Source organism: Micromys minutus, assembly GCF_963924665.1.
Source record: "Micromys minutus genome assembly, chromosome: 21".
Classification (NCBI taxonomy): domain Eukaryota; kingdom Metazoa; phylum Chordata; class Mammalia; order Rodentia; family Muridae; genus Micromys; species Micromys minutus.
The window spans coordinates 48,397,441-48,416,866 of NC_137956.1; the positions used below are offsets into that span (position 1 = coordinate 48,397,441).

Genomic DNA, 19,426 nt, shown 5'->3' on the forward strand with positions numbered 1-19,426 from the left:
GGTTTACTTATTTCTTGTTTTGAGACAGGCTCTCACTATATAGCCCTGGCTAGCCTGAAACTCTCTCGGCAGATCATGCAGACATTGAATTCACAGAGATCCACCTGCTTCTGCCTCCCACACTCGATTAAAGGAGCACACCACCACGCCCAGCTAAAGTGGGGTAACAAGCCTTTCAACAAGCTCTGAGGTTCAAGACAGACAGGCTCTCCCCAGAATCTCCCCTGTCTTGCGCAGCTGAGGCTCAGGGACCACCTGTCCCAGGACTGTAAGGATGAGAAAAGGTCCCTTCCCCCTTCCTTGTTCCTGCCTCCCTCCACCAGAGCATCCCTTCTGAGCCACGGGGGAAGTGGCTGGGGCTTCCGGCTGCCTTCCTCCTCGGCTCTACTCCTCTCCAGCCAGAGTGCTCTGAGCCTCCCTGTCTAGGCAACCTGTCACCGGGGATCCTGAGGAGCTGCGTCCTTCTGTCACCCCCGGGCCCCCGTCTGACTTCAGGGCCTCTGCTGTGATCCAGGGTGAGTACCGTATGCAGCGCCTGGGGACGCACAGCTGAGGCCTCCGTGTGGCTAATTGGGCCTGTGTGGGCAGCAAGGCAGTGCCATCTAGGCCCTCAGACAGACCTGGGAACATTCAAAATAAAAGGAGACTCACGGCTGTACTCGTGCCTGTGTCTTTATTTTTACTGAAAAAAAAAATAATGTGCTTCTTGTGACTCAAACAAGGCCTGGGGACATAGCTCAGTAAAAAGCACAAGGCTCTGGGATCAAGCTCCAGAGCCCCACATAAATTCACACACACACACACACACACACACACACACACACACACACAAACCAACCAACCAACCAACCAACCAACCAGAAATGATCAAAATTGGCATTTCCAATTTCATGAACATACTGGAATGGCTGCTAACACTCAGATACCACTTTTTTTTTTTTTTTTTTTTTTTTTTTGTGAGAACTCGTGTATGAATGTGTGTGCATGCACACAGGCACAATGTGGTTTTATAGGCCACATTAAACATTGGCTTTAACATTTTTTTAAATCTTTTAGTCACCTGTTATGTGTATGTGCATGCCAAGTGCAACGCCCACTGAGGCCAGAAGATGGCGTCAGATCTCTTGGAGCTGGAGTTATAGTTAGTTGTGAGACATGAAAATTGAACTTAGATCCTCTGCAAGAGTAGTAAAAAGCTGGGTGTAACCCCAGAACTTGGGTTGGCTGAGACAGGAGGCTTACCAAACTAAAGTGGGGCTACATGGCGAGACCCTGTCTCAAAAAAACAGCCAACTGGGCTCAGCAAGATGGCTCAGAGGCTATAGGTGGTTTAGATCCTTGGGAGCTACAAGATGGACCTTCCTGCAAGTTCTCCATGAAATGTGTGCATGCAAACCAATGCAGTAAGATTTTAAAACAATCCTTTAAAAAGCAAAAACAAACCCCCAAATGAAACAAGTAAGAAAACCAAAGAAATTACTTTTTCCATCACAGAAATTTCCAGCAAAGGTTATGAACCTTGGCTCACCAACTAACACGAACACATTAATCCCTGTCAGTCTTTCCAATGGCAGCGCCGAGGCCAACAATGTGCTACTTGTTGAGGACACAGTTCTAGATTCCTGATGTCAGAGCAAAGGTGTGGTCTGGGACACACTGTAAGCAAGCCCCAGAGGAGACCAGTTGACACTTCATCATGGAGTATGCTGGTCTGCTGTGTGCCTCTGAGTCTGGTTTGCTATGCTAAACGTCCATTACCACATATTCAATGTAGTGATGTCATTGGTTATAATTAATGTTCACTTAGCACAATCTTTGGTATTGTATTAAGAAAGCCAACACCTGGGGGCTGCAGAGATGGCTCAGTGGTTAAGAGCGCTGGCTGTGCTTCCAGAGGTCCTGAGTTCAATTCCCAGCCCCCACATGGTGGTCTACCAACATGTGTAACTCCAGCTCCAAGGGATCCGACACCTGCTTCTGGCCTCCTCGGGCTCCAGGCTCGCACACGGTGCGTGCGCACACACACGGGCAGAACAACCAGACACCGAAAAGAAAGCCGTTTTAAAAAGTCCTCACCTATTCTGAGACCAGAAAAAAGATTTCTCTCCTTTCCTCCTTTTTAAAGTTCGGTGGTTTATGATTAAAAAAAAAAAAAGAATCTAATATATATTTGGTAAAGAGTAAATATGTATTTTAATAAAAATTTCTCAGTGGTTTGTCAACTGCTCCAACATTTTATTAAAAAGTCTACATAAAACCCATTAATCAGAAGTCAATCTTCCTGTGTGTGACATTTCTCTATTTATGTGGATCCACCCCACACCTTCCTGGTGTTAGGTTTTTTTTTTTTGTTTTGTTTTGTTTTGTTTTGTTTTTGTTCCTAGAGCCTGACCTGTTTCTATTGGTCACCGAGCCACACCCCAAGTCCCTCTGCCATTCCTGGGATGCTGTCTGTTCCGTGACCTTTTTGGTTTGTTTTGAAGATAAACTTTTGTGGTATTTTATCAAGTTCATTCAAAATCATTATTAGAACCAGGTACTATTTCATTTTTTAAGTGTTATTTTCACTTATTTGCAGGGTGGGGACGTGGACGTGGCAGAGGTCAGAGGACAACTGTAGGGACCTGGTTGGCTCCTTTCACCATGTAAGCCAGGCATGGGAGGTAGGGGGAGGGGTGGGGGTGGGAATGGGGAGGGGTAGGAGAGGGATTGGGGAGGGGTAGGAGAGGGAGGGGAAGGGGCAGGAGAGGGATGGGGGAGGGATGGGGAGGGATGGGGAGGGAAGGGGGAGGGGCAGGAGAGGGATGGGGAGGAATGGGGAGGGAAGGGGGAGGAACAGGAGAGGGATGGGGAGGGAAGGGGGAGGGGCAGAAGAGGAATGAGGGAGAGGAGTGGGGGAGGAGTGGCAACTTAAGCCCTCAGGCTTGGTGGCCAGCAGCTTTTGCTCACTGGGCCATCTCAGCCTGGAATTAACTGTTGGCTACTCCAGAGCCTTCCTACCTCAGACCACAGTGTGGAGTTTGTCTTTATTTCATGCCTTGCGATACTTTCTACTTATTTAGCAGATTTCTCTCACATTTTCGTTATATCTGATATCAGTGATCTTTTTGATGTCATTTTTAACAAGAGGAAAATAAGAAATAGCAAACAGCAGAGGAGTATATCCTTTTCCATCCCAACAATACGATACCAACAGCAACAGCTCTTTGAATCCTGTTTTACAGTTGGCCATGGTTTTGTTTTGTTATTTTAATATGAGCAAATTGAACCCCCCTTTGTCTTTTAATTTAAAAGCTTGCCTTAAAAGGTTGTTTGTGTGACATGTGTGTGAAGGTTGGAGGACAGGTCTGTGGAGCGGCTCCTGTCCATCTTCCAATGGGCTGCAGGAATCGAATCCAGGCCTCAGGGTTGTACGGCAAGTGCTTACCAGCTGAGACATCTCCTTGGCCCTTGTAGTGTTTTTAGTGGGATTAATCTCCCTGTGTGACCGTATTAGCCACAAATAAACACTATTATTAATTTCAATATTTTCTTGCCATGTTGGGAAGTGAATTCAGGGCCTTGCTTGGTGCTTGATTACTGAGCTACAGCCTCAGCCCCCATCTGATTACTTTTTATTCTATGTGTGAGAGTATTTGCTTGCATGTCTATGGACCACAAAAATGCAGTTATAGATGGTTAGGGCCACCATGAGTGCTGAGATTCAGACCCAGGCCCTTGGGAAGAGTGCTTTCAAGTGCTCTTAACCCCGGAGCCATCTCTCTATCTCTCCAGTCTCCCCTTTAAAAATAGTTTATTTTTATGTGTATGGGAGTTTGGCCTGAATGCATGTCTGTGCGCCATATGCATGCAGTGCCCTCAGAGGCCAGAAGAGGGAACTGGATCCCCTGGAACTGGAGCTGCCATGTGGTTGCTGGGAATTGAACTCAGTGATTTATCTCTAATGAGGGCAGAAGCTTGGGTTTTCCAGTAAACTAAGGAAATTTTCATTTCTTTCGTCATTGGATTTTATTTCCTCGACTAAATAATTGTGTGTTATCTGATTTTCTACTCACAGAAGCAGATTTTGAGATATGCCTAATCTTTAAGATCTATTACTGGATCGCACTTGAATTTTACCAGATTCCTGTACCATTATTTCTGAGTATGTAGTCTGAGGTCTGAAAACTGCCTCTTCTTTTCAATATTCTTGAAGGTTGTGAAACCGGCTTTATGTTTAAAAGTACACGTGCTTTCCATATTTTTTTCAGACAGTGGAATATTTTCAGATTTTTCTTTTTCTTAAAAATATTTATTTTTATTTTACATATATGTTTTGCCTGTATGTATGTATGTATGTATGTATGTATGTATGTATGTAAGTATGTATGTATGTATGTACATTGTGTGTGCAGTGCCCAAGGATGCCAGCAGAGGGCAGCAGATCCCTTGAAACTAGAGTTACAGATGGTAGTGAGTGGTCACGTGGGTGCTGGGAACTGAAGTTAGATTCTCTATAAGAGCAATGAGCACTCCCTTAGGCCTTTTCTTCCTTCCTTCCTTCAATATTTTTTTTTCATTAATCACATCCTTTGGTTCACTCAGAATTGTCTTGTCCTTACATTTATAATTTTTAAACAATAAATTGATTGACAATTGAGTGGAAGAGAGGTTGGTGAGTGTGCATGCCCTGGTGTGTGTGGAGGTCACCTGGTGTGTGTGGAGGTCACCTGGTGTGTGTGGAGGTCACCTGGTGTGTAAGGAGGTCATCTGAAGTGTGTGGAAGGTCATCTGGTGTGTGTGAAGGCCACATAGAGTGTATGGAGGTCACCTGGAGTGTGGGAGGTCACCTGGTGTATGTGAAGGTCACCTGGAATGTGTGGAAGTCACCTGAAGTGTGTGGAGGTCACCTGGAATGTGTGGAGGTCATCTGGTGTGTGTGAAGGTTACCTGGAGTGTGTGGAGGTTACCTGGAGTGTGTGGAGGTCACCTGGAATGTGGGAGGTCACCTGGTGTGTGTGGAGGTCACCTGGTATGTGTAGAGGTCACCTGGTGTGTGTAGAGGTCACCTGGAGTGTGGGAGGTCAGCTGGAATGTGGGAGGTCACCTGGTGTGTGTGGGGGTCACCTGGAGTGTGGAAGGTCACCTGGTGTGTGTGGAGGTCACCTGGAGTGTGTGGAGGTCACCTGGTGTGTGTGGAGGTCACCTGGTGTGTGGAGGTCACCTGGTGTGTGTGGAGGTCACCTGGTGTGTGTGGAAGGTCACCTGGTGTGTGGAGGTCAGATAGCAATCCTATAAAGTTGCTTCTCTTCTCCCATCTTTACATGAATTTGAGGGAAGAAACTCAGATGCCAGGTTTGTTTGGCAAGAATTTGTCACTCATAAACTCTTGGAAAAAAAAAAAAACCTTGCCAATAGGATTCAGTAACAGATTTAAAATAACATCATACATACATCCTAAAATGTCAGAACAATGCCACGTCAGAAAATCTGTTTGTGAACTAACAATGAGTTTTAAAACATATAATTGTCTCAACGATTGTGAAAACACTCACAAAAAAATCTGATAAAAATAGAAAAAATTAGGCTGGAGAGATGGCTCAGTGGTTAGAGCACTGCTTGCTCTTCCAGAGGTCCTGAGTTCAAATCCCAGCAACCACATGGTGGCTCTCAACCATCCTTAGTGAGATCCGATGCCCTCTTCTGGTGTGTCTGAAGACAGCTACAGTGTACCTAATATAAAATAAATAAATATGTCTTAAAAAAATAGAAAGAATTCTTAATCTGTTCTTTTTATTTACTGATGAAAATATTTTCCTATGAATTTCCCCCTGATTACAGCACCGGATGCTTCACGCACACTATTCTCAGTGTGTTCTATCCAAGCTTTCCCCCAGTCAGTTTTCTCTCTTATGTATGTGGGTATGTATGCAAGTATGTGTGTATATAAATATGTGTATGCATGTACACATGTGTGTATGTATGTACATATGTGTATATATATACATGTGTGTACATATGGACATGAATGTGCATATGTGTATGCCTATATGTATGTAAATATGTGAATGTACATAGGTATGTATGTACACGTGCATATGCATATATGTATGTGTGTATGTATGTACACATGTGTATACATATGTATGCATGCATCATGTATATGTATATATGCACACATATGCACACGTGTGTGTGTGTATGTGTGTGTATGTACACATGCATGTACACATGTGTCTATGTATGACATATCTGTATGTATATACATGTGTGTACATATAGGTGTGCATGTGCATATGTGTATGCCTATATGTATGTACATATGTGCATGTACATAGGTATGTATGTACATGTGTGTATGCATATATGTATGTGTGTATGCATGTACATATGTGTATATGTATGCACCTATCTATCTGTCTACCTATCTCTGTGCTAGGGATCAAAGCAAAGCTTGCACTGTCCAGGCAAATGCATCCTCCGTCTCCAGTTTGGTATTTATAGCAGATTCTTTATCTGGAGGCTTGTTTTAATGGTGGTGCTCACTTCCAGGGCTCCTGTGATAATTAACTGAAATTAATATTTGTGACATATTTAACACAGTGCCTCAGATGCAGTTCTACTTAAGTGCTAATTACTTACTAACTTTTTAAATGTCTTTTGCTGCCTTGTTCTTTCTATTTGATCTGTCACAAACCTGCCATAGGGATTTTTTTTCTCTTCTTCCCCCAGTCATTTTTTGCTTTAGGTTTAAATGCTACGCAATCCCAAGTAATAATCAAAATATATTTTAATTTTAAAAAATGACCATATTTATTTTTATGTGTATGGATGTTTTACCCAAGTGTGTCTGTGTAACATGTGTTTGCCTGGTGCACTCGGAGGCCAGAAGAGGGCAGCATGTCCCTTGAGACTGAAGTTACAGGTAGGTGTGAGCTCTCGTGTTGGTGTAGGAGATTGAGCCCAGGTTATATGTGTGTGGGGTATCCGCATGTGGATGTAGGTATCCATAGAGACTAGAGCTGCTAAATCCTCTGGAGCTGTAGCTATGGGCAGCCATGAGCCACACCATGTTTGTGGGGCTGTGGATACCCTCTGTAAGAGCAGTGAGCACTCTTAACTGCTGGGCCATCTTTCCAGCCCCAGTAATTGTACTTTAACTGTAGGTTGGGGCCTTCACTGTCTTATCTCAAGCTTTTTACCTTGAACTAAGCCTTGTTAAATATTGATACACCAACAAAAATGCCCTATCTTCTGTTGACATGTTTGTTAATGGGAGAGAAAATAATTAGTTCTGAGAGAAGAAAATAATTCCATTGTTATTAAAAATATTTTCATGTGGGGGCTGGAGAACCACAAGCAAGAACTGCTTTTGTAGAGGACTAGAGTTCAGTTTCCGGCACCCACACTGGGCAGATTACAACCACACGGGACTCCAGGAGGATCCGACAACCCCTGCTAGCCTCCACTGACTCTTGCACGTGTGTGCTCATAGACACAGATACACACAGAAAGGTACACAGGTACATATGTGCGCTTGCATGTACACAAGACGTACACACCACACACGCCCACACAGGTACACACACACACACACACACACATACACACACACAATCTTCATTGTTAAATTGACCTGATCTAAATTTACCATAAAAACACCCCTGGCCACATCTGTATGTTTCCAGACAGGACTAACTGGGCAGTTAATCTGTTCACTTTTAAGAGAGCGCCATGTTATTCCCACAGGTTGGGGGTGGGGGTGAAAAAGCAGGATGAGGGCCGAAAGCCACTTCTCTCTGCTTCTGGATCAGCCCAGATGTGGGTAAGCAGCCTTGTGCTCCAGCCATGCTTCCCCAGCTGTAATGGACTGACTGTGCGCTCTCACTGTGTGACCTCAAAGCAGGCTTCCCCAGCTGAAATGGACTGACTGTGCGCTCTCACTGTGTGACCTCAAAGCAGGATTGCTGTGATGAACCACATGCTCATTGTGAGACCCCCTTCCCCACCATGCCTTCCTTCCATAAGGTGCTTTTGATCAAGTATCAAGGAGAAATGAATAAAATATACATTCTTAATGCAAAAAAATGTGATATTTGAAACTTTTTGAGAGCTGATATGACACCAAAATTCCAGATATGAGCATTCATGAAATTGGAATTTAGGCTGCTCAACTGTTAATTTTATGAAAATGGTCTCAAATGCCCAAACCCCTAACATCAGAAACACTTCTGGACGCAGGCATTTTGGATAAAGGAATTCAACTACTTTAAATTTGTTCTGTTAGTATTTTTGAGTCAGTCTCTTGCACATGGCTGATACTTTTTTTCAAAATCTGAGTCCTTTTCCTTTTAAAAAGTGAATTTTATCCAATTACATTTATTATTAAAATATACTTGATCTTGCTTGGCTGTATAAATTTCTGTTTTCTACACTTCCTCTCTGTCTTTTTTCATTCTTTTCTTACTTTCTTTTCTTTCTTTCTTCTTTTTTTTAAAGATCTCTGTTTGCTTAAAATTTCCCCCTCAGCACTTTGGAAGGGATACAGTTTGCTTTCTCTTAAACAAGTCCATAACTTTAAACAACACATGCAGACTTCTTTTTCCTAATATATCATTGACGTGGTTTTTTAGCAACAGTGCTTGGCTGACTACCCTGATTAGATTCACCAAATGCTTGCCAAAACTCCTCCTCACTTCTGCCAGCCTGAGATTTACTCCCGCACAGCCCAGACTAAATGGCTCTGGCTGCCCTTGTTTGTGACTGTTTAAAAACAAAACTTGTTAACATATTGTCAAATCATACTTCTCTAAAACCTATGGAGACTTGGCTCCGGCTGCAGATGGTGGAACAGTGGGCCCCGCTGCAGAGACATGGCTCCAGGCCCGCTCTAAAGCCGGGAGGGGCCCGCACAGTGCCCCCTCTTCTCCTGTTGCTAACAGTGTGTGTCTGCTCCCCACTTCCTCTGAGCTACTCCCTGCTCACTGGCACCTCCCTCAACCACTTCCAGGGCTGGACCAGAACTGGTGCAGATGAGAAGCTTTGGAGGGTCTCACTGCCCCCTCCACTGTGAGCCTCTCCATGCTTATTCCAGGGCGTCCTCCCTTCCATTCTCACTGTTTCTACCTCGCGCTGACCTTTGACATCTCAAACCCTGTGGGGTCTGGTTTTTCCAGGTAAAGTGGAAGACCCTGAGGCCAGAAACACAGAGAGCTTAGAAAAGACCATCGGGTAAATGAAAGGTTAAGACCACATCTACCTGTTCACATACCAGACCCGGGGCTTTTGAACGGTAGAAGCGAGTGACGGGTGTTTCTGTAGAAGCCGATGCACTCACAGAATGTGACAATGTGTGAACTACACGGCTCAGCTTGTGGCTCACACAAAAGGCATGGGTGGCGTGTGGAGCCGCTACGCCCAATCGGTCATGGCTGTAGTTTAATGGCCTCACAGCACATCTAATGTAGAGGGCAGGTGGGTGAGCTCCAATGTGGGAGGCTGGAGATCCAGAGAAATAATTTCCCTTTCATGGAACAAGGCAGTGGGCTGGACACAGGGCAGGGGCCAACACCTCCGCTCCGACCTGCGTAGCTGCTGTGGGTGTTGGGTTTCTGAACCTGCTCTGCTCCAAGGTGGAGCACATCAGCAGAGACGATGGTCACTTTCCAACCAGGTGCTCTAGCTGTAGATGTCTCCCTCCTGTTCCTGCCTTCCTTTCCTCCTGTAGCCCTCCCTGTCCGCCCCTGCATCCCCAGTGGGTACCAGTGCTCCGCTGCTGAGCAGAATCATGAAGATGATGAAGGTCTCGAACCAGCTGTGCTCCACTATGCGGTAGCAGGTCTTGCGCAATCGCCACCAGACCTTCCCTGGGGCCTGCGTTGTGTCTACCGTGCAACAGGGACAGCGCCGGACGCAACCTGTGGGGGAGGGGGACGGACCTGTGAACACTTCGGTCTGAAGGCAAAAGGCCGCCTGTTTAGGGGAATGCCCAAAAGGTGGGGATGATGGGGTACATGGTGTGGGGTCAGAGTGCAGGAGGTCTGTGGGCACTCTCTGCAGAGCCACACACTCCAGAGGATGCTGGCTGGACTGAGTAGGGGGCAGGGCTGGGGATGGCACGGGTACCAACCCTTTGACAACTAACTCTGGGAATCCTTATTTCCCATGATCCCTTGGGGAATGGCGGAACCCTAAGCTGCCGCCAGCACTGCAGTGGCTGTGTGATGGAAAACCACAGCTACTGTCTAAATATACCCATGTACAAAGATGCGGGTGTCAGTCACCAACATGGCTGTGTACCACAGGCACTTGGGTAGAGAGGGAAAGACCCTACGTGCAGGATGTGGCAGACCTGGGTTAAGCTGGCTCCTCACACCTGCTTGCCACGCCACAAGCACGGGGCTATCATCCCTTAGTGAACTTGTCCAGCCCTGCACCGTGGGCAGACCCATTATGACCCATGTCACAGGAGAATGGTAAAGGAAACTGGACTCCATCTCAGGGTGAGGCATGGCACGGCCCAGGTGCCGAGGAACTCTTGGTTCTCCTGTCCCCTCTGGGTGTGGCTGAGGGCTGCCCAGTACCTTCAGTAAAGCAGTCCTCTGGGTCCTTGACGTCCTCACCGAGGTCTGGGATTTGCTCCAGGAGGTCAGCGGTGTTGGTCACATCAGCGGTGCTGCCCTCCGAGTAACTGTCCTCATGGGTCTGTGGGGGAGGGGAGGGATGGCGTGGGCTGAGGACCAGCCTCCAGAACCAGCCTAGCATCTGGGGGAAGGCTAGGGTAAGTCCAGATGGCTGCCTCTTTGCATACCCGTGACTCTGAGGTGGAAATGGCTCTGTGCCTGCCACAGAGCCACTTAAGAAGGGAGGAGCAGAGACTGGGCTTCAGGATTCCTGGGCCTGTGGCTCTGTGGGGTTTAGGGCTGGGGTGTGTTGGAGTGAGGGGATTTGGGAGAACTCTGGGTGAGAAATACATCTTTCTTGAACAAGACAGACAAAGTGGGGGACTATGGGAGCATCCACTGGTACACAGACACCCAGAGCAGCATCAAAACCAAGACACAGGCACACAGCAGCAGGTCAGACATGCAGAGAACATGCTAGCAGCAGACCATGCTTCCCACACAGCCCACATGGGTGTTAGAACTGGGGCAGAGAAAGTGCTGGAACCTGTCCTTCCTGGTCCTAGACCTTGATAACTTGCTTGGTTTCCAGGGAAGTTCTAGGTCAGTGGTTTTCAATCTTTTGGGTTGCAACCCCTTCGGCAAACCCCTATCTCCCTAAATTTACATCACGATGGATAACTGTAGCAAGATGACAGCAAAATGATTCTATATCTGTGGGTCGCACGACATGGGAAACTGTATCAGAGTGTCGCAGGCTGAGGACCGCTGTTGTAGGACGTCGATAGCCTGGGAGTGCCTGCACCCAGTGGCTGTGGGGAATGCCACATCTGTGGGTCGGGGGAACACCCTGTCCTGCCGCTGTGAGATCTGCGGCTTAGCTGGCCCCTCTTTCAGAGCAGTTTAGCCAGCTGGGTTGGTCACCTTAATGAGGGGGCAGCGCAGGGGTCCGGCTTGATGCTCTCTGTAGCTCCCAAATAGCACAGAGAGCATCAAGCAGAAAGTCAGGAGGGCCTCTGTAGAGAAAGGACTCCCCCAACCTCCTGTCCCACCCCCACTCTCCTACCCCCCTCCCATCTGCTTCCATCCGGTCCGCTTTCCTCACAGCTAGCTGCCTGAGGCCAGTCTAGGCTCTGACTGACTGCTGGCACGGCCCTGGGGCTCCTGCTGCCTTTGCCCTTCCTGGAATGAACCACCATGCCCGAGTCTGTACCTCCTGAACTCTGAGGCTGGTCGTCTCAGGGACTAGGTCTCAGGGAAGGGGACAGCCTGCTTGGAGTGGCTAGAGGGGTGGGGCTCTGTCTGATGGCCCCTGCTCTTGAGGCTGGCTATCCCAGAAGGGGTTTTGCAGAGCTGAGGGAGAGCCAGAGGGCAGTCAAGGGGTTCTTAGGATCGTACTGCAGGAGAGAAGCAGCTCCTTCCTTTCTCTCTCTCCTCCTTTCTGTCTGAGACAGGGATTCACTGCAGCCGCTGTAGACCTTGAACTTCTGATCCTCCTGCCTCCACTTCCCAAGCACAGGGACTGCAGCTGTGGGCTGACACTCCCCGTTGATGTAGGGGATGGAACCCAGGGAGGGTTTTGTGCAGTAGGCAAGCATTCCATCAACCCAGATACAGGCCCAGCCTGTAAGAAATCTTTTCCCTGGGGACAACACAGCACCTCTCTCGCCTCCTGTCCCAGGACCACAAGCAGCTGAAGGGAAGAAGCTGCAGAGCTCACACTCCCTCCCAGGGAGAAGGCTGACCCACACGGTGAGGTGAGAACGGAGCCACCAGGGCCTCGTGCTTCAAGGTCAGCCCCGATGGTGGAGTGTCCTAGGGCCTGTCTTACAGGACCAAAGTCACAAGCCCTGGGCTGAGGAGTGAGGTCACCTGGCACTCTGAGTACACAACTTCCTTCCCACACGCCTGAGGCAAGTGAGGCTGAACGGGGTGACTGGTTAGCCCATGGCTTTCGGGGGCTTAAAACTCAGCTATGCAGAGGAGCCAGACAGGTCACACATGTAACCGGGCAGGTGGTGTTGCAGCAGACTGGAGAGCTACAGCGGGAGGCCGGGGAACGGCTACCTCCTGTCTACAGCTGTAGTACCATTCTCAAGCTTTCGAGAGAAACAAGAAATGTGGATTTTTTTTTTAAACATAAAAGCTCCCAAGTGTGTGGCAGTTAATTCAAAGAGAAGCCTTTTTGTGGTCACGGTAAATCCTGATGACAGGCTGAGGTGCCCCAGCTCCTTTTTTAAAGTTTTGCAGGGAAGACAGGAGGAGGCATAAGCCGCCTGATGTGGTGAGGACTTATGATTATTCAAGTACTCCTTGGGTACGGGGAGTCACAGGACAGATGCTTGCCGATCAGCACGACAACACAAGGGCAAAGCGTGAGGAGAAGGGTAGACACGCGGAAGGACTGGCCTAGTCGGGCTTCAGGGTCCTGAGCTGATTGATTTCACAATTTCCTTGTGGCCGTGGTGTGGGTGCCATCTCTCCCTCTCAGGACACTGGTCTCCCACCCTCCTCTCTGGAACATGTCTCCGGGCTGTCTGTGGCACACTCGTGACACACCCTTAGCAAACGTCGCCTGTGCTGCGGCCTCTCACGGCCTGGCCCTGGCCCCAGCAGCAGACCCACCGTTACCTCACCACACCCCGGGGCCCGGGGCTCCGCTTTCCGCTCTTGCTGCCAGTCTGCCTGAGACGTACTGGCCTCGGCTTCAGAGGACGAGGTCTCTGACACCTGGCTCCAGGCCCTGAGCTCGTGGTCACCAGACACAACTTGGGATTCCTGCTGAAAAGACCCCATGAGCAGAGCCCAAACACCCAGGCAGAGGGTCTCCAGGGCCCTGGCCTTGTGGGCTGCAGCCCCTGCCCACTGCTTCCTGGCCTCTTCATGAACTTCCGTCTACTAAAGACCCTTCCTCTGCTGACTTAGGTCAGTAAATGAAGAGGTTCCGGGTAAGTATAGGCAAAGGACCCGTAGCCAAAGCCCAGCGTATTTAAGACACCCTGGGAGGGTGTAACTGAGCCACGATGCTCATCTTAAGAATGCTATCAACGCTACTCAGGAGGGTGCACTGACTTCTCAAGTTCTGAAGATACTGCAGTTAGCCTGCACAGATTTCCACAACACACACACACACACACACACACACACACACACACACACACACACACACGTTTGTCCTGGTCCCAGCGGAAGGGGAGAGGAAGGAACAGCCAGAATTCAACTCTCATCTCCTGTGCAGGAGACACTAGAAGCTGTTGGTCCTAGTAACCCTCCCCTCCCCCAACTGCCCCTGTTAGAGCCCTACACCTTGAGTAAAAGGGCCAAGGCTGCACTGTGAGGCCAACTGAGGCAGGAGAAGGCAGGACCCTGGGGCCGGGTCCAGCTACTACCAGCCAAAGAAGCATCCAGGAAGGGCCACCAACATGGAGGGGAATCCGGTTACCCTCGACCCAGGGGCCTAAGGAGCGGCTGCATGCAGCCCAGGTCAGGTCAAGGGAAACCTGAGGGGCAGACACTCTGCTTTGGCCAGACTCTGGTCCCAAGTGTTAAAAATAACAGGTTGAGAGATAAGACAGCTTGTGTCTCTGACGCCTCCATCTCAGGGATGCTTATTTTTAAATCTCAGAATTTGCCTCAGGGCATGGGAGGCGGGGCAGAGATAATCGAGAGGTCACTAAACCGTAGCCCTCTCCCACAGGGACATCTGTCTCTGTTGGTCCTGGTGCTGGGACAATGGGCAGCGTTGGGGGGTGGGGTGAGGGGTAGAGGTATTCATCAGGAATGCTTAACCATGCCTCACGCTCCCTGTGTGTAAGGTCAGCCAGGGATGAGTACTGATTAGCAGGATAAACGGGCAAGCTGGGGTTGGCACCGTTCTGAGGGGCCAGCTGCTGTGGGGTTTCTTCTCCCCTCCTGTGCCACTGCTGAGGTAGTTTGCTTGAGGCTAGGAGCTGTGCTCTGGACTCCATACAAGCAGGTGGCCGTCCCATCAGGACAGGGTGGAGGGGTGGCTGACCTGTTTGCTGGACTCTTCCTCTGTGCCAAGGCTGTTCTCTTCATCCTCTTCCTGGTCGTCAGAGTCTGACTCAGCCAAGGCGATGGGCACGCACACGGGCTCGGTATCCTCAGGGGTGCCCTGGCCCGGTCGCTTGTCTTCCTCGAACCGTGTTTCTTTACGGGCTGGGGGCACCTTTTCCACCTCTGGGGGTGGTGGGGACCTGGGGGCGGTAATACAGCTGGGCAGCTGGCTGTGGGTGGCCAGAGCTGCAGGCTTCTTAGGTCGCCGCCGCAGGATCCCACAGCAGAAGTCCCAGGTGGTCCGCTTGACAAAGCGCAGGCCCCTTTGGATGCGCGCCAGGGCCAGCTGGAGGTTGTTCATCTCTCCATCCTCGTCAGGGGCTGTGAGGTTGTCTGCGCTGAAGGAGCTGAGCAGCAAGGCCAAGAAGAGATTCAGGACCTGTTGAGGCAACAGGTCAAGTTCACCCAGTCACTGCTGGAGTCTGGAGGGGAAACTGAGGCCCTAAGAGAGTTGAATACTCCTGATGACAAAGCTCAGAAGTACAGAGCCCAGGCCTCTGGGCTCTCACCCACCCCTCTCCTCCTCCTCCGTCTACAAAAGAGAAATGAGTTAAAATTCTTTCTCCGGAAGGCTCAGGCAGCCAGAGTGCGGATTCAGGTCCCTCGTATCTCAGCTCAGGGTCACAGGGAGAGCCTCTACCATCCAGTGTCGAGGGCTACAGATGACCAGACAGTGAGGGGCTCGGCTAGGGTTACACAGGGAGATGGAGAAAAGCCTTAACCAGCACTACAATACTCTGACCTTCCCTTTTCTCCCACAGCCCCTCTGGACTAATGAGGCAGTGGACACAGTGGGAAGGAATCCCCCAGGCATCCACCTGGGAAGTGGGGAGACAAGGCAGAAGGTCCTCGGACAAACCACTCCCAACTCAAAGAGCTTTGAAAGGGCTGGCGAGTCCCTGGGTAAAAAGGGAGTCATTAGCTCTGGCTCCCCACAAAGGTGGGTTACCTGTTGGGCATCTGTGGCTGCTGACAGAGCATTCTGCCTGTCTTAAGATGGTCTTGTCACCCTTCCACGTGAGGGCCACAGGGAAGCCAGCGGAGAAGGGACAGCGGTGGGAAAGGAGATGTGGAACACACGTGTCTGACTGAGTGTGGCGTGTGGCACACCTGGATGGATGTTGTGGGACAAGTATGTCGCCTGGCCCCATGGGGGGAATGAGGATGGCAGCAGGCCTGGAAAAGCATTCACTGGCACCAGGTGTCTCCTGACAGTCCCCAGGAAAGAGTTCAGCTGAAGGGGCTCTGTGGCCAGGTGGCCACACGCATCTCCGAGCCCCTACGTCTCTTAAGCCCCTCAGGGAGGCATCCCACCACCTCTATCTGCCAGGAAACCGTGGGTGAGCATCCTGGTGAGGGTGGTGAAGACCGGGCCTCAGTAAGAAGCCATTGATTATAAAGTAACACACATTTCCACAGCCAGCAAAGGCTAAAGGTGCTTCTGGGCCAACTCTACAGAGAGGTGACCACTTCTGACACCTGGTCAGCTTTTTCATGTCCTTCCCTGGGGACTCAGGATTCAATATTAATCAAAACTGCTACCAGCGCTGACCTCCAGCCTGGCCTCTGGCTTTTGGCTTCTGGGCCTAAGTGCAGGCTGCATGTTCCTGCTCCTCCTTGTGGCTCACATCCCTCACCCATTCCTGAACCCACAAATCCCGATTTCCTAGGGAGTCCTGGATCCAAGCTTCAGGCAAGGTAGGAGTTCTTGTCCACCCACTCGGGACCTGAGGGCCTCCTGTCTCCAGCTTCCGAGATTTGGTTTCTTCCAGGGCTTCCCTGTCAATCATGTGTGGCTCCCAGCCTTGCCTGGTCCCTTCCCATTTCAGCAGCGAGCTCGCTTCCACCCACACGGCTGGCCCCAGCAGCGGCCCAGTTCCCGAGGCGGCAGCGTGGGCTGGCAGTAGCGTCCCTCCTCCAGAGCCTCTAATCTTCTTGTCCCCAGTCAGATCCGCTCAGAAATGGCAGGGCTCTGTGTGAGGGGCGGCTCAGCCGGGCATCGGCCTGAGCGCTGGGCACATTTTGCTTTTGCTTTCTTTTTGGAACAGAAAAGAGTCTGGCAGCTCTCGCCCCAAGAGGCAGCTTTTGAGGGGACAAACAAGGACAGTGGGACCTTGAGCTTCACGTCTGAGGAGGATCTGTTGGGTCCTGACCTGGCCTGGCTGAGGTGCCTGGACACTAAAACCAGGCAGGTTTGGGGACTGGCTCCATAGTTCCAGTTCCACAGGAGGCTGGAAAATGGATCTAAACACCCCATGTGCCTATGTGCTGGTAAGACACTGTGCTGCCCAGAAGGGACATGGTAGTCACAGTGGGGACAGACTATGCAAGTGTCATGTGTTGGTCACCCATGTATCTAATGAGGTGGTTCCCATCCTGAGCTGACGACTAACTTTGTGTCTTCTGAGTCCGAAGCCTTAACTTCCCTGGCGGGGGAGGAATGGCTCCCACAGACTCTTCCTTATGAGCACTGACCAGTTATTTCTGTCTGAGGGTTATTTCCCCACATCTCTCAAGTTGGCTGAGAGCCAAGAGTGTTTGGGTTAGGTCACGCTTCCCTCTGTAAGCTCATCAACAACCACCATAACGTTTGGCCCGCAAGACATGCTTAACAAGACTTGAAACTCTAAGTTAAAAACCATGTGGCAATTCACTGGCAATGGAGGACAAATCAATAGGCAAGTGGATGAATTGAAAACAAGCGAATAACAGGCACACGTGTACACGGTGTGCAGATGAATTCATGAATAAACTGCAAAGAAGGGTGACCAAGTCAGTGTGAAATGCTTGCTGGATGGATCAATGAATGAATGGGGGCAGTGAGTGAGGGGGGTGTGGGTAGGCTGATTAAGGAATGAATGGAAAAGGATGAATAAGGAACAGGTATGGGTTCTGTGAAGGAATGAGTGGAAGGTAGAGGAGAGAGAGATGTGTGAGGGATGAATGGGTGGGTGGGTCAATGAGTGGGCATGAATGTGTGTGCCAATGGGAAGTTAGCAGACAGATGACTGAATGAGTGGATGTGGCAAATGGATGGATGGATGGATGAATGGATGGATGATGATGGATGATGATGGATGATGATGGATGGATGATGGATGATGGATGATGGATGATGGATGATGGATGATGGATGATGGATGGATGATGATGGATGGATGATGATGGATGGATGATGGATGGATGGATGGATGATGGATGATGGATGGATGGTGGATGATGGATGATGATGGATGGATGGATGGATGGATGATGATGGATGGATGATGGATGGATAGATGATGGATGGATGGATGATGGATGGATAGATGATGAATGATGATGGATGGATGATGGATGGATAGATGATGGATGGATGGATGATGGATGGATAGATGATGGATGGATGATGGATGATGGATGGATAGATGATGGATGATGGATGATGGATGGATAGATGATGGATGGATGATGGATGGATGATGGATGGACGATGGATGATGGGTAGATGATGGATGATGGATGATGGATGGATGATGGATAGATGATGGATGATGGATGATGGATGGATAGATGATGGATGGATGATGGATGGATGGATGATGGGTAGATGATGGATGAGACGGTGGATGGTGCATGCGTGACTACATGGGTAGATGGCTACACAGGTGAACATTCTGACATGTAGGCAGACAAAAGTGAGTTGTGAATTGGTATGCTCATGATAACTGCACAGGTGGATGGCTAAGTGTGTGCTCAGGCATGAGGGTGGATAGTTGAGTAGAAAGGAAGAGATGGGTAAACGAGCAAGCAGAAGAATGAAGGGGTAGATGGAGCAGAGACTTATGGGAAGGTGGATGGTTTATCGGACAACTAGGTGACTGGCCAGAGAGAAAAAACAGAGGTAAATGGATGATGGGATGGATAGATGGGGGGGGGGGCTCAGGGTGCATTCTGAGGCCCGTGGCTGACTCACCACAAGGTTGCCAATGACCATGACGAGTAGAAAAACCAACAAGCACAGCGACTGCCCAGACACCTCCATGCAGTCCCACATGGTCTCGATCCACTCCCCACAGAGGATGCGGAATATGATGAGGAAGGCGTGGAAGAAGTCCATCATGTGCCAGCGGGGCAGCAGGCCAGAGTCGCTGATGCGGTGCCTCAGCTCCGAGTAGTTCTTGCCAAAGAGCTGCATGCCCACCACGGCGAATATGAAGACGATGATGGCCAGCACCAGGGTCAGGTTCCCTAGGGCGCCAACAGAGTTCCCGATGATCTTGATGAGCGTGTTCAGGGTGGGCCATGATTTGGCCAGCTTGAAGACCCGTAGCTGAGGAAGGAGGGAGAGGAGGCACATTTGTGGTGGATCTGAGTTCCTGTTTCTCATGGACACTGTTCTGTTCCCCAGCTCTTGACCAAAAGCCCTAGGAGGTCTGTTTCTCTAATGTACACCCCAACTAGTTTCTTTTCCGGGATTCCTTCTAGTTTTGGGCACAGTCTGTGAAAAGCCTGCTGGGCTCCATTGGGAGCCCATCTCTCCGACTTAACCCTTTCTCTGCCCCACAGTAACCTCCTACCTGTTACTCTCATTTCTGGGAGCTTCCTAGTGGATTCTCCCGGCCTAGTGTGCCCTTCTCTCAGAACTGTTCCCATCAGATACTTTAGGCCAGCACGAACCATCTGACTCACCCAGACACCATCATCTTTCTTCTCAGTAAGCACAGAGAAAGATGGCAGCTAATTTGTATTTATCAGGCACCCAGGCT

General features: G+C 49.7%; 1 protein-coding gene across 1 annotated transcript in view; it reads right to left on the reverse strand.

The window, feature by feature from the left end:
- The window catches only part of SCN5A (sodium voltage-gated channel alpha subunit 5), a gene marked incomplete at both ends in the record, with an annotated part of 75,959 nt that overhangs the window by 16,642 nt on the left and 39,891 nt on the right, over positions 1–19,426 (reverse strand). Inside the window, 5 exon segments of the mRNA XM_080933998.1 lie at positions 9,742–9,896; positions 10,563–10,683; positions 13,233–13,382; positions 14,617–15,057; positions 18,634–18,990. Coding sequence (XP_080790124.1) covers positions 9,742–9,896; positions 10,563–10,683; positions 13,233–13,382; positions 14,617–15,057; positions 18,634–18,990 — 1,224 coding nt within the window.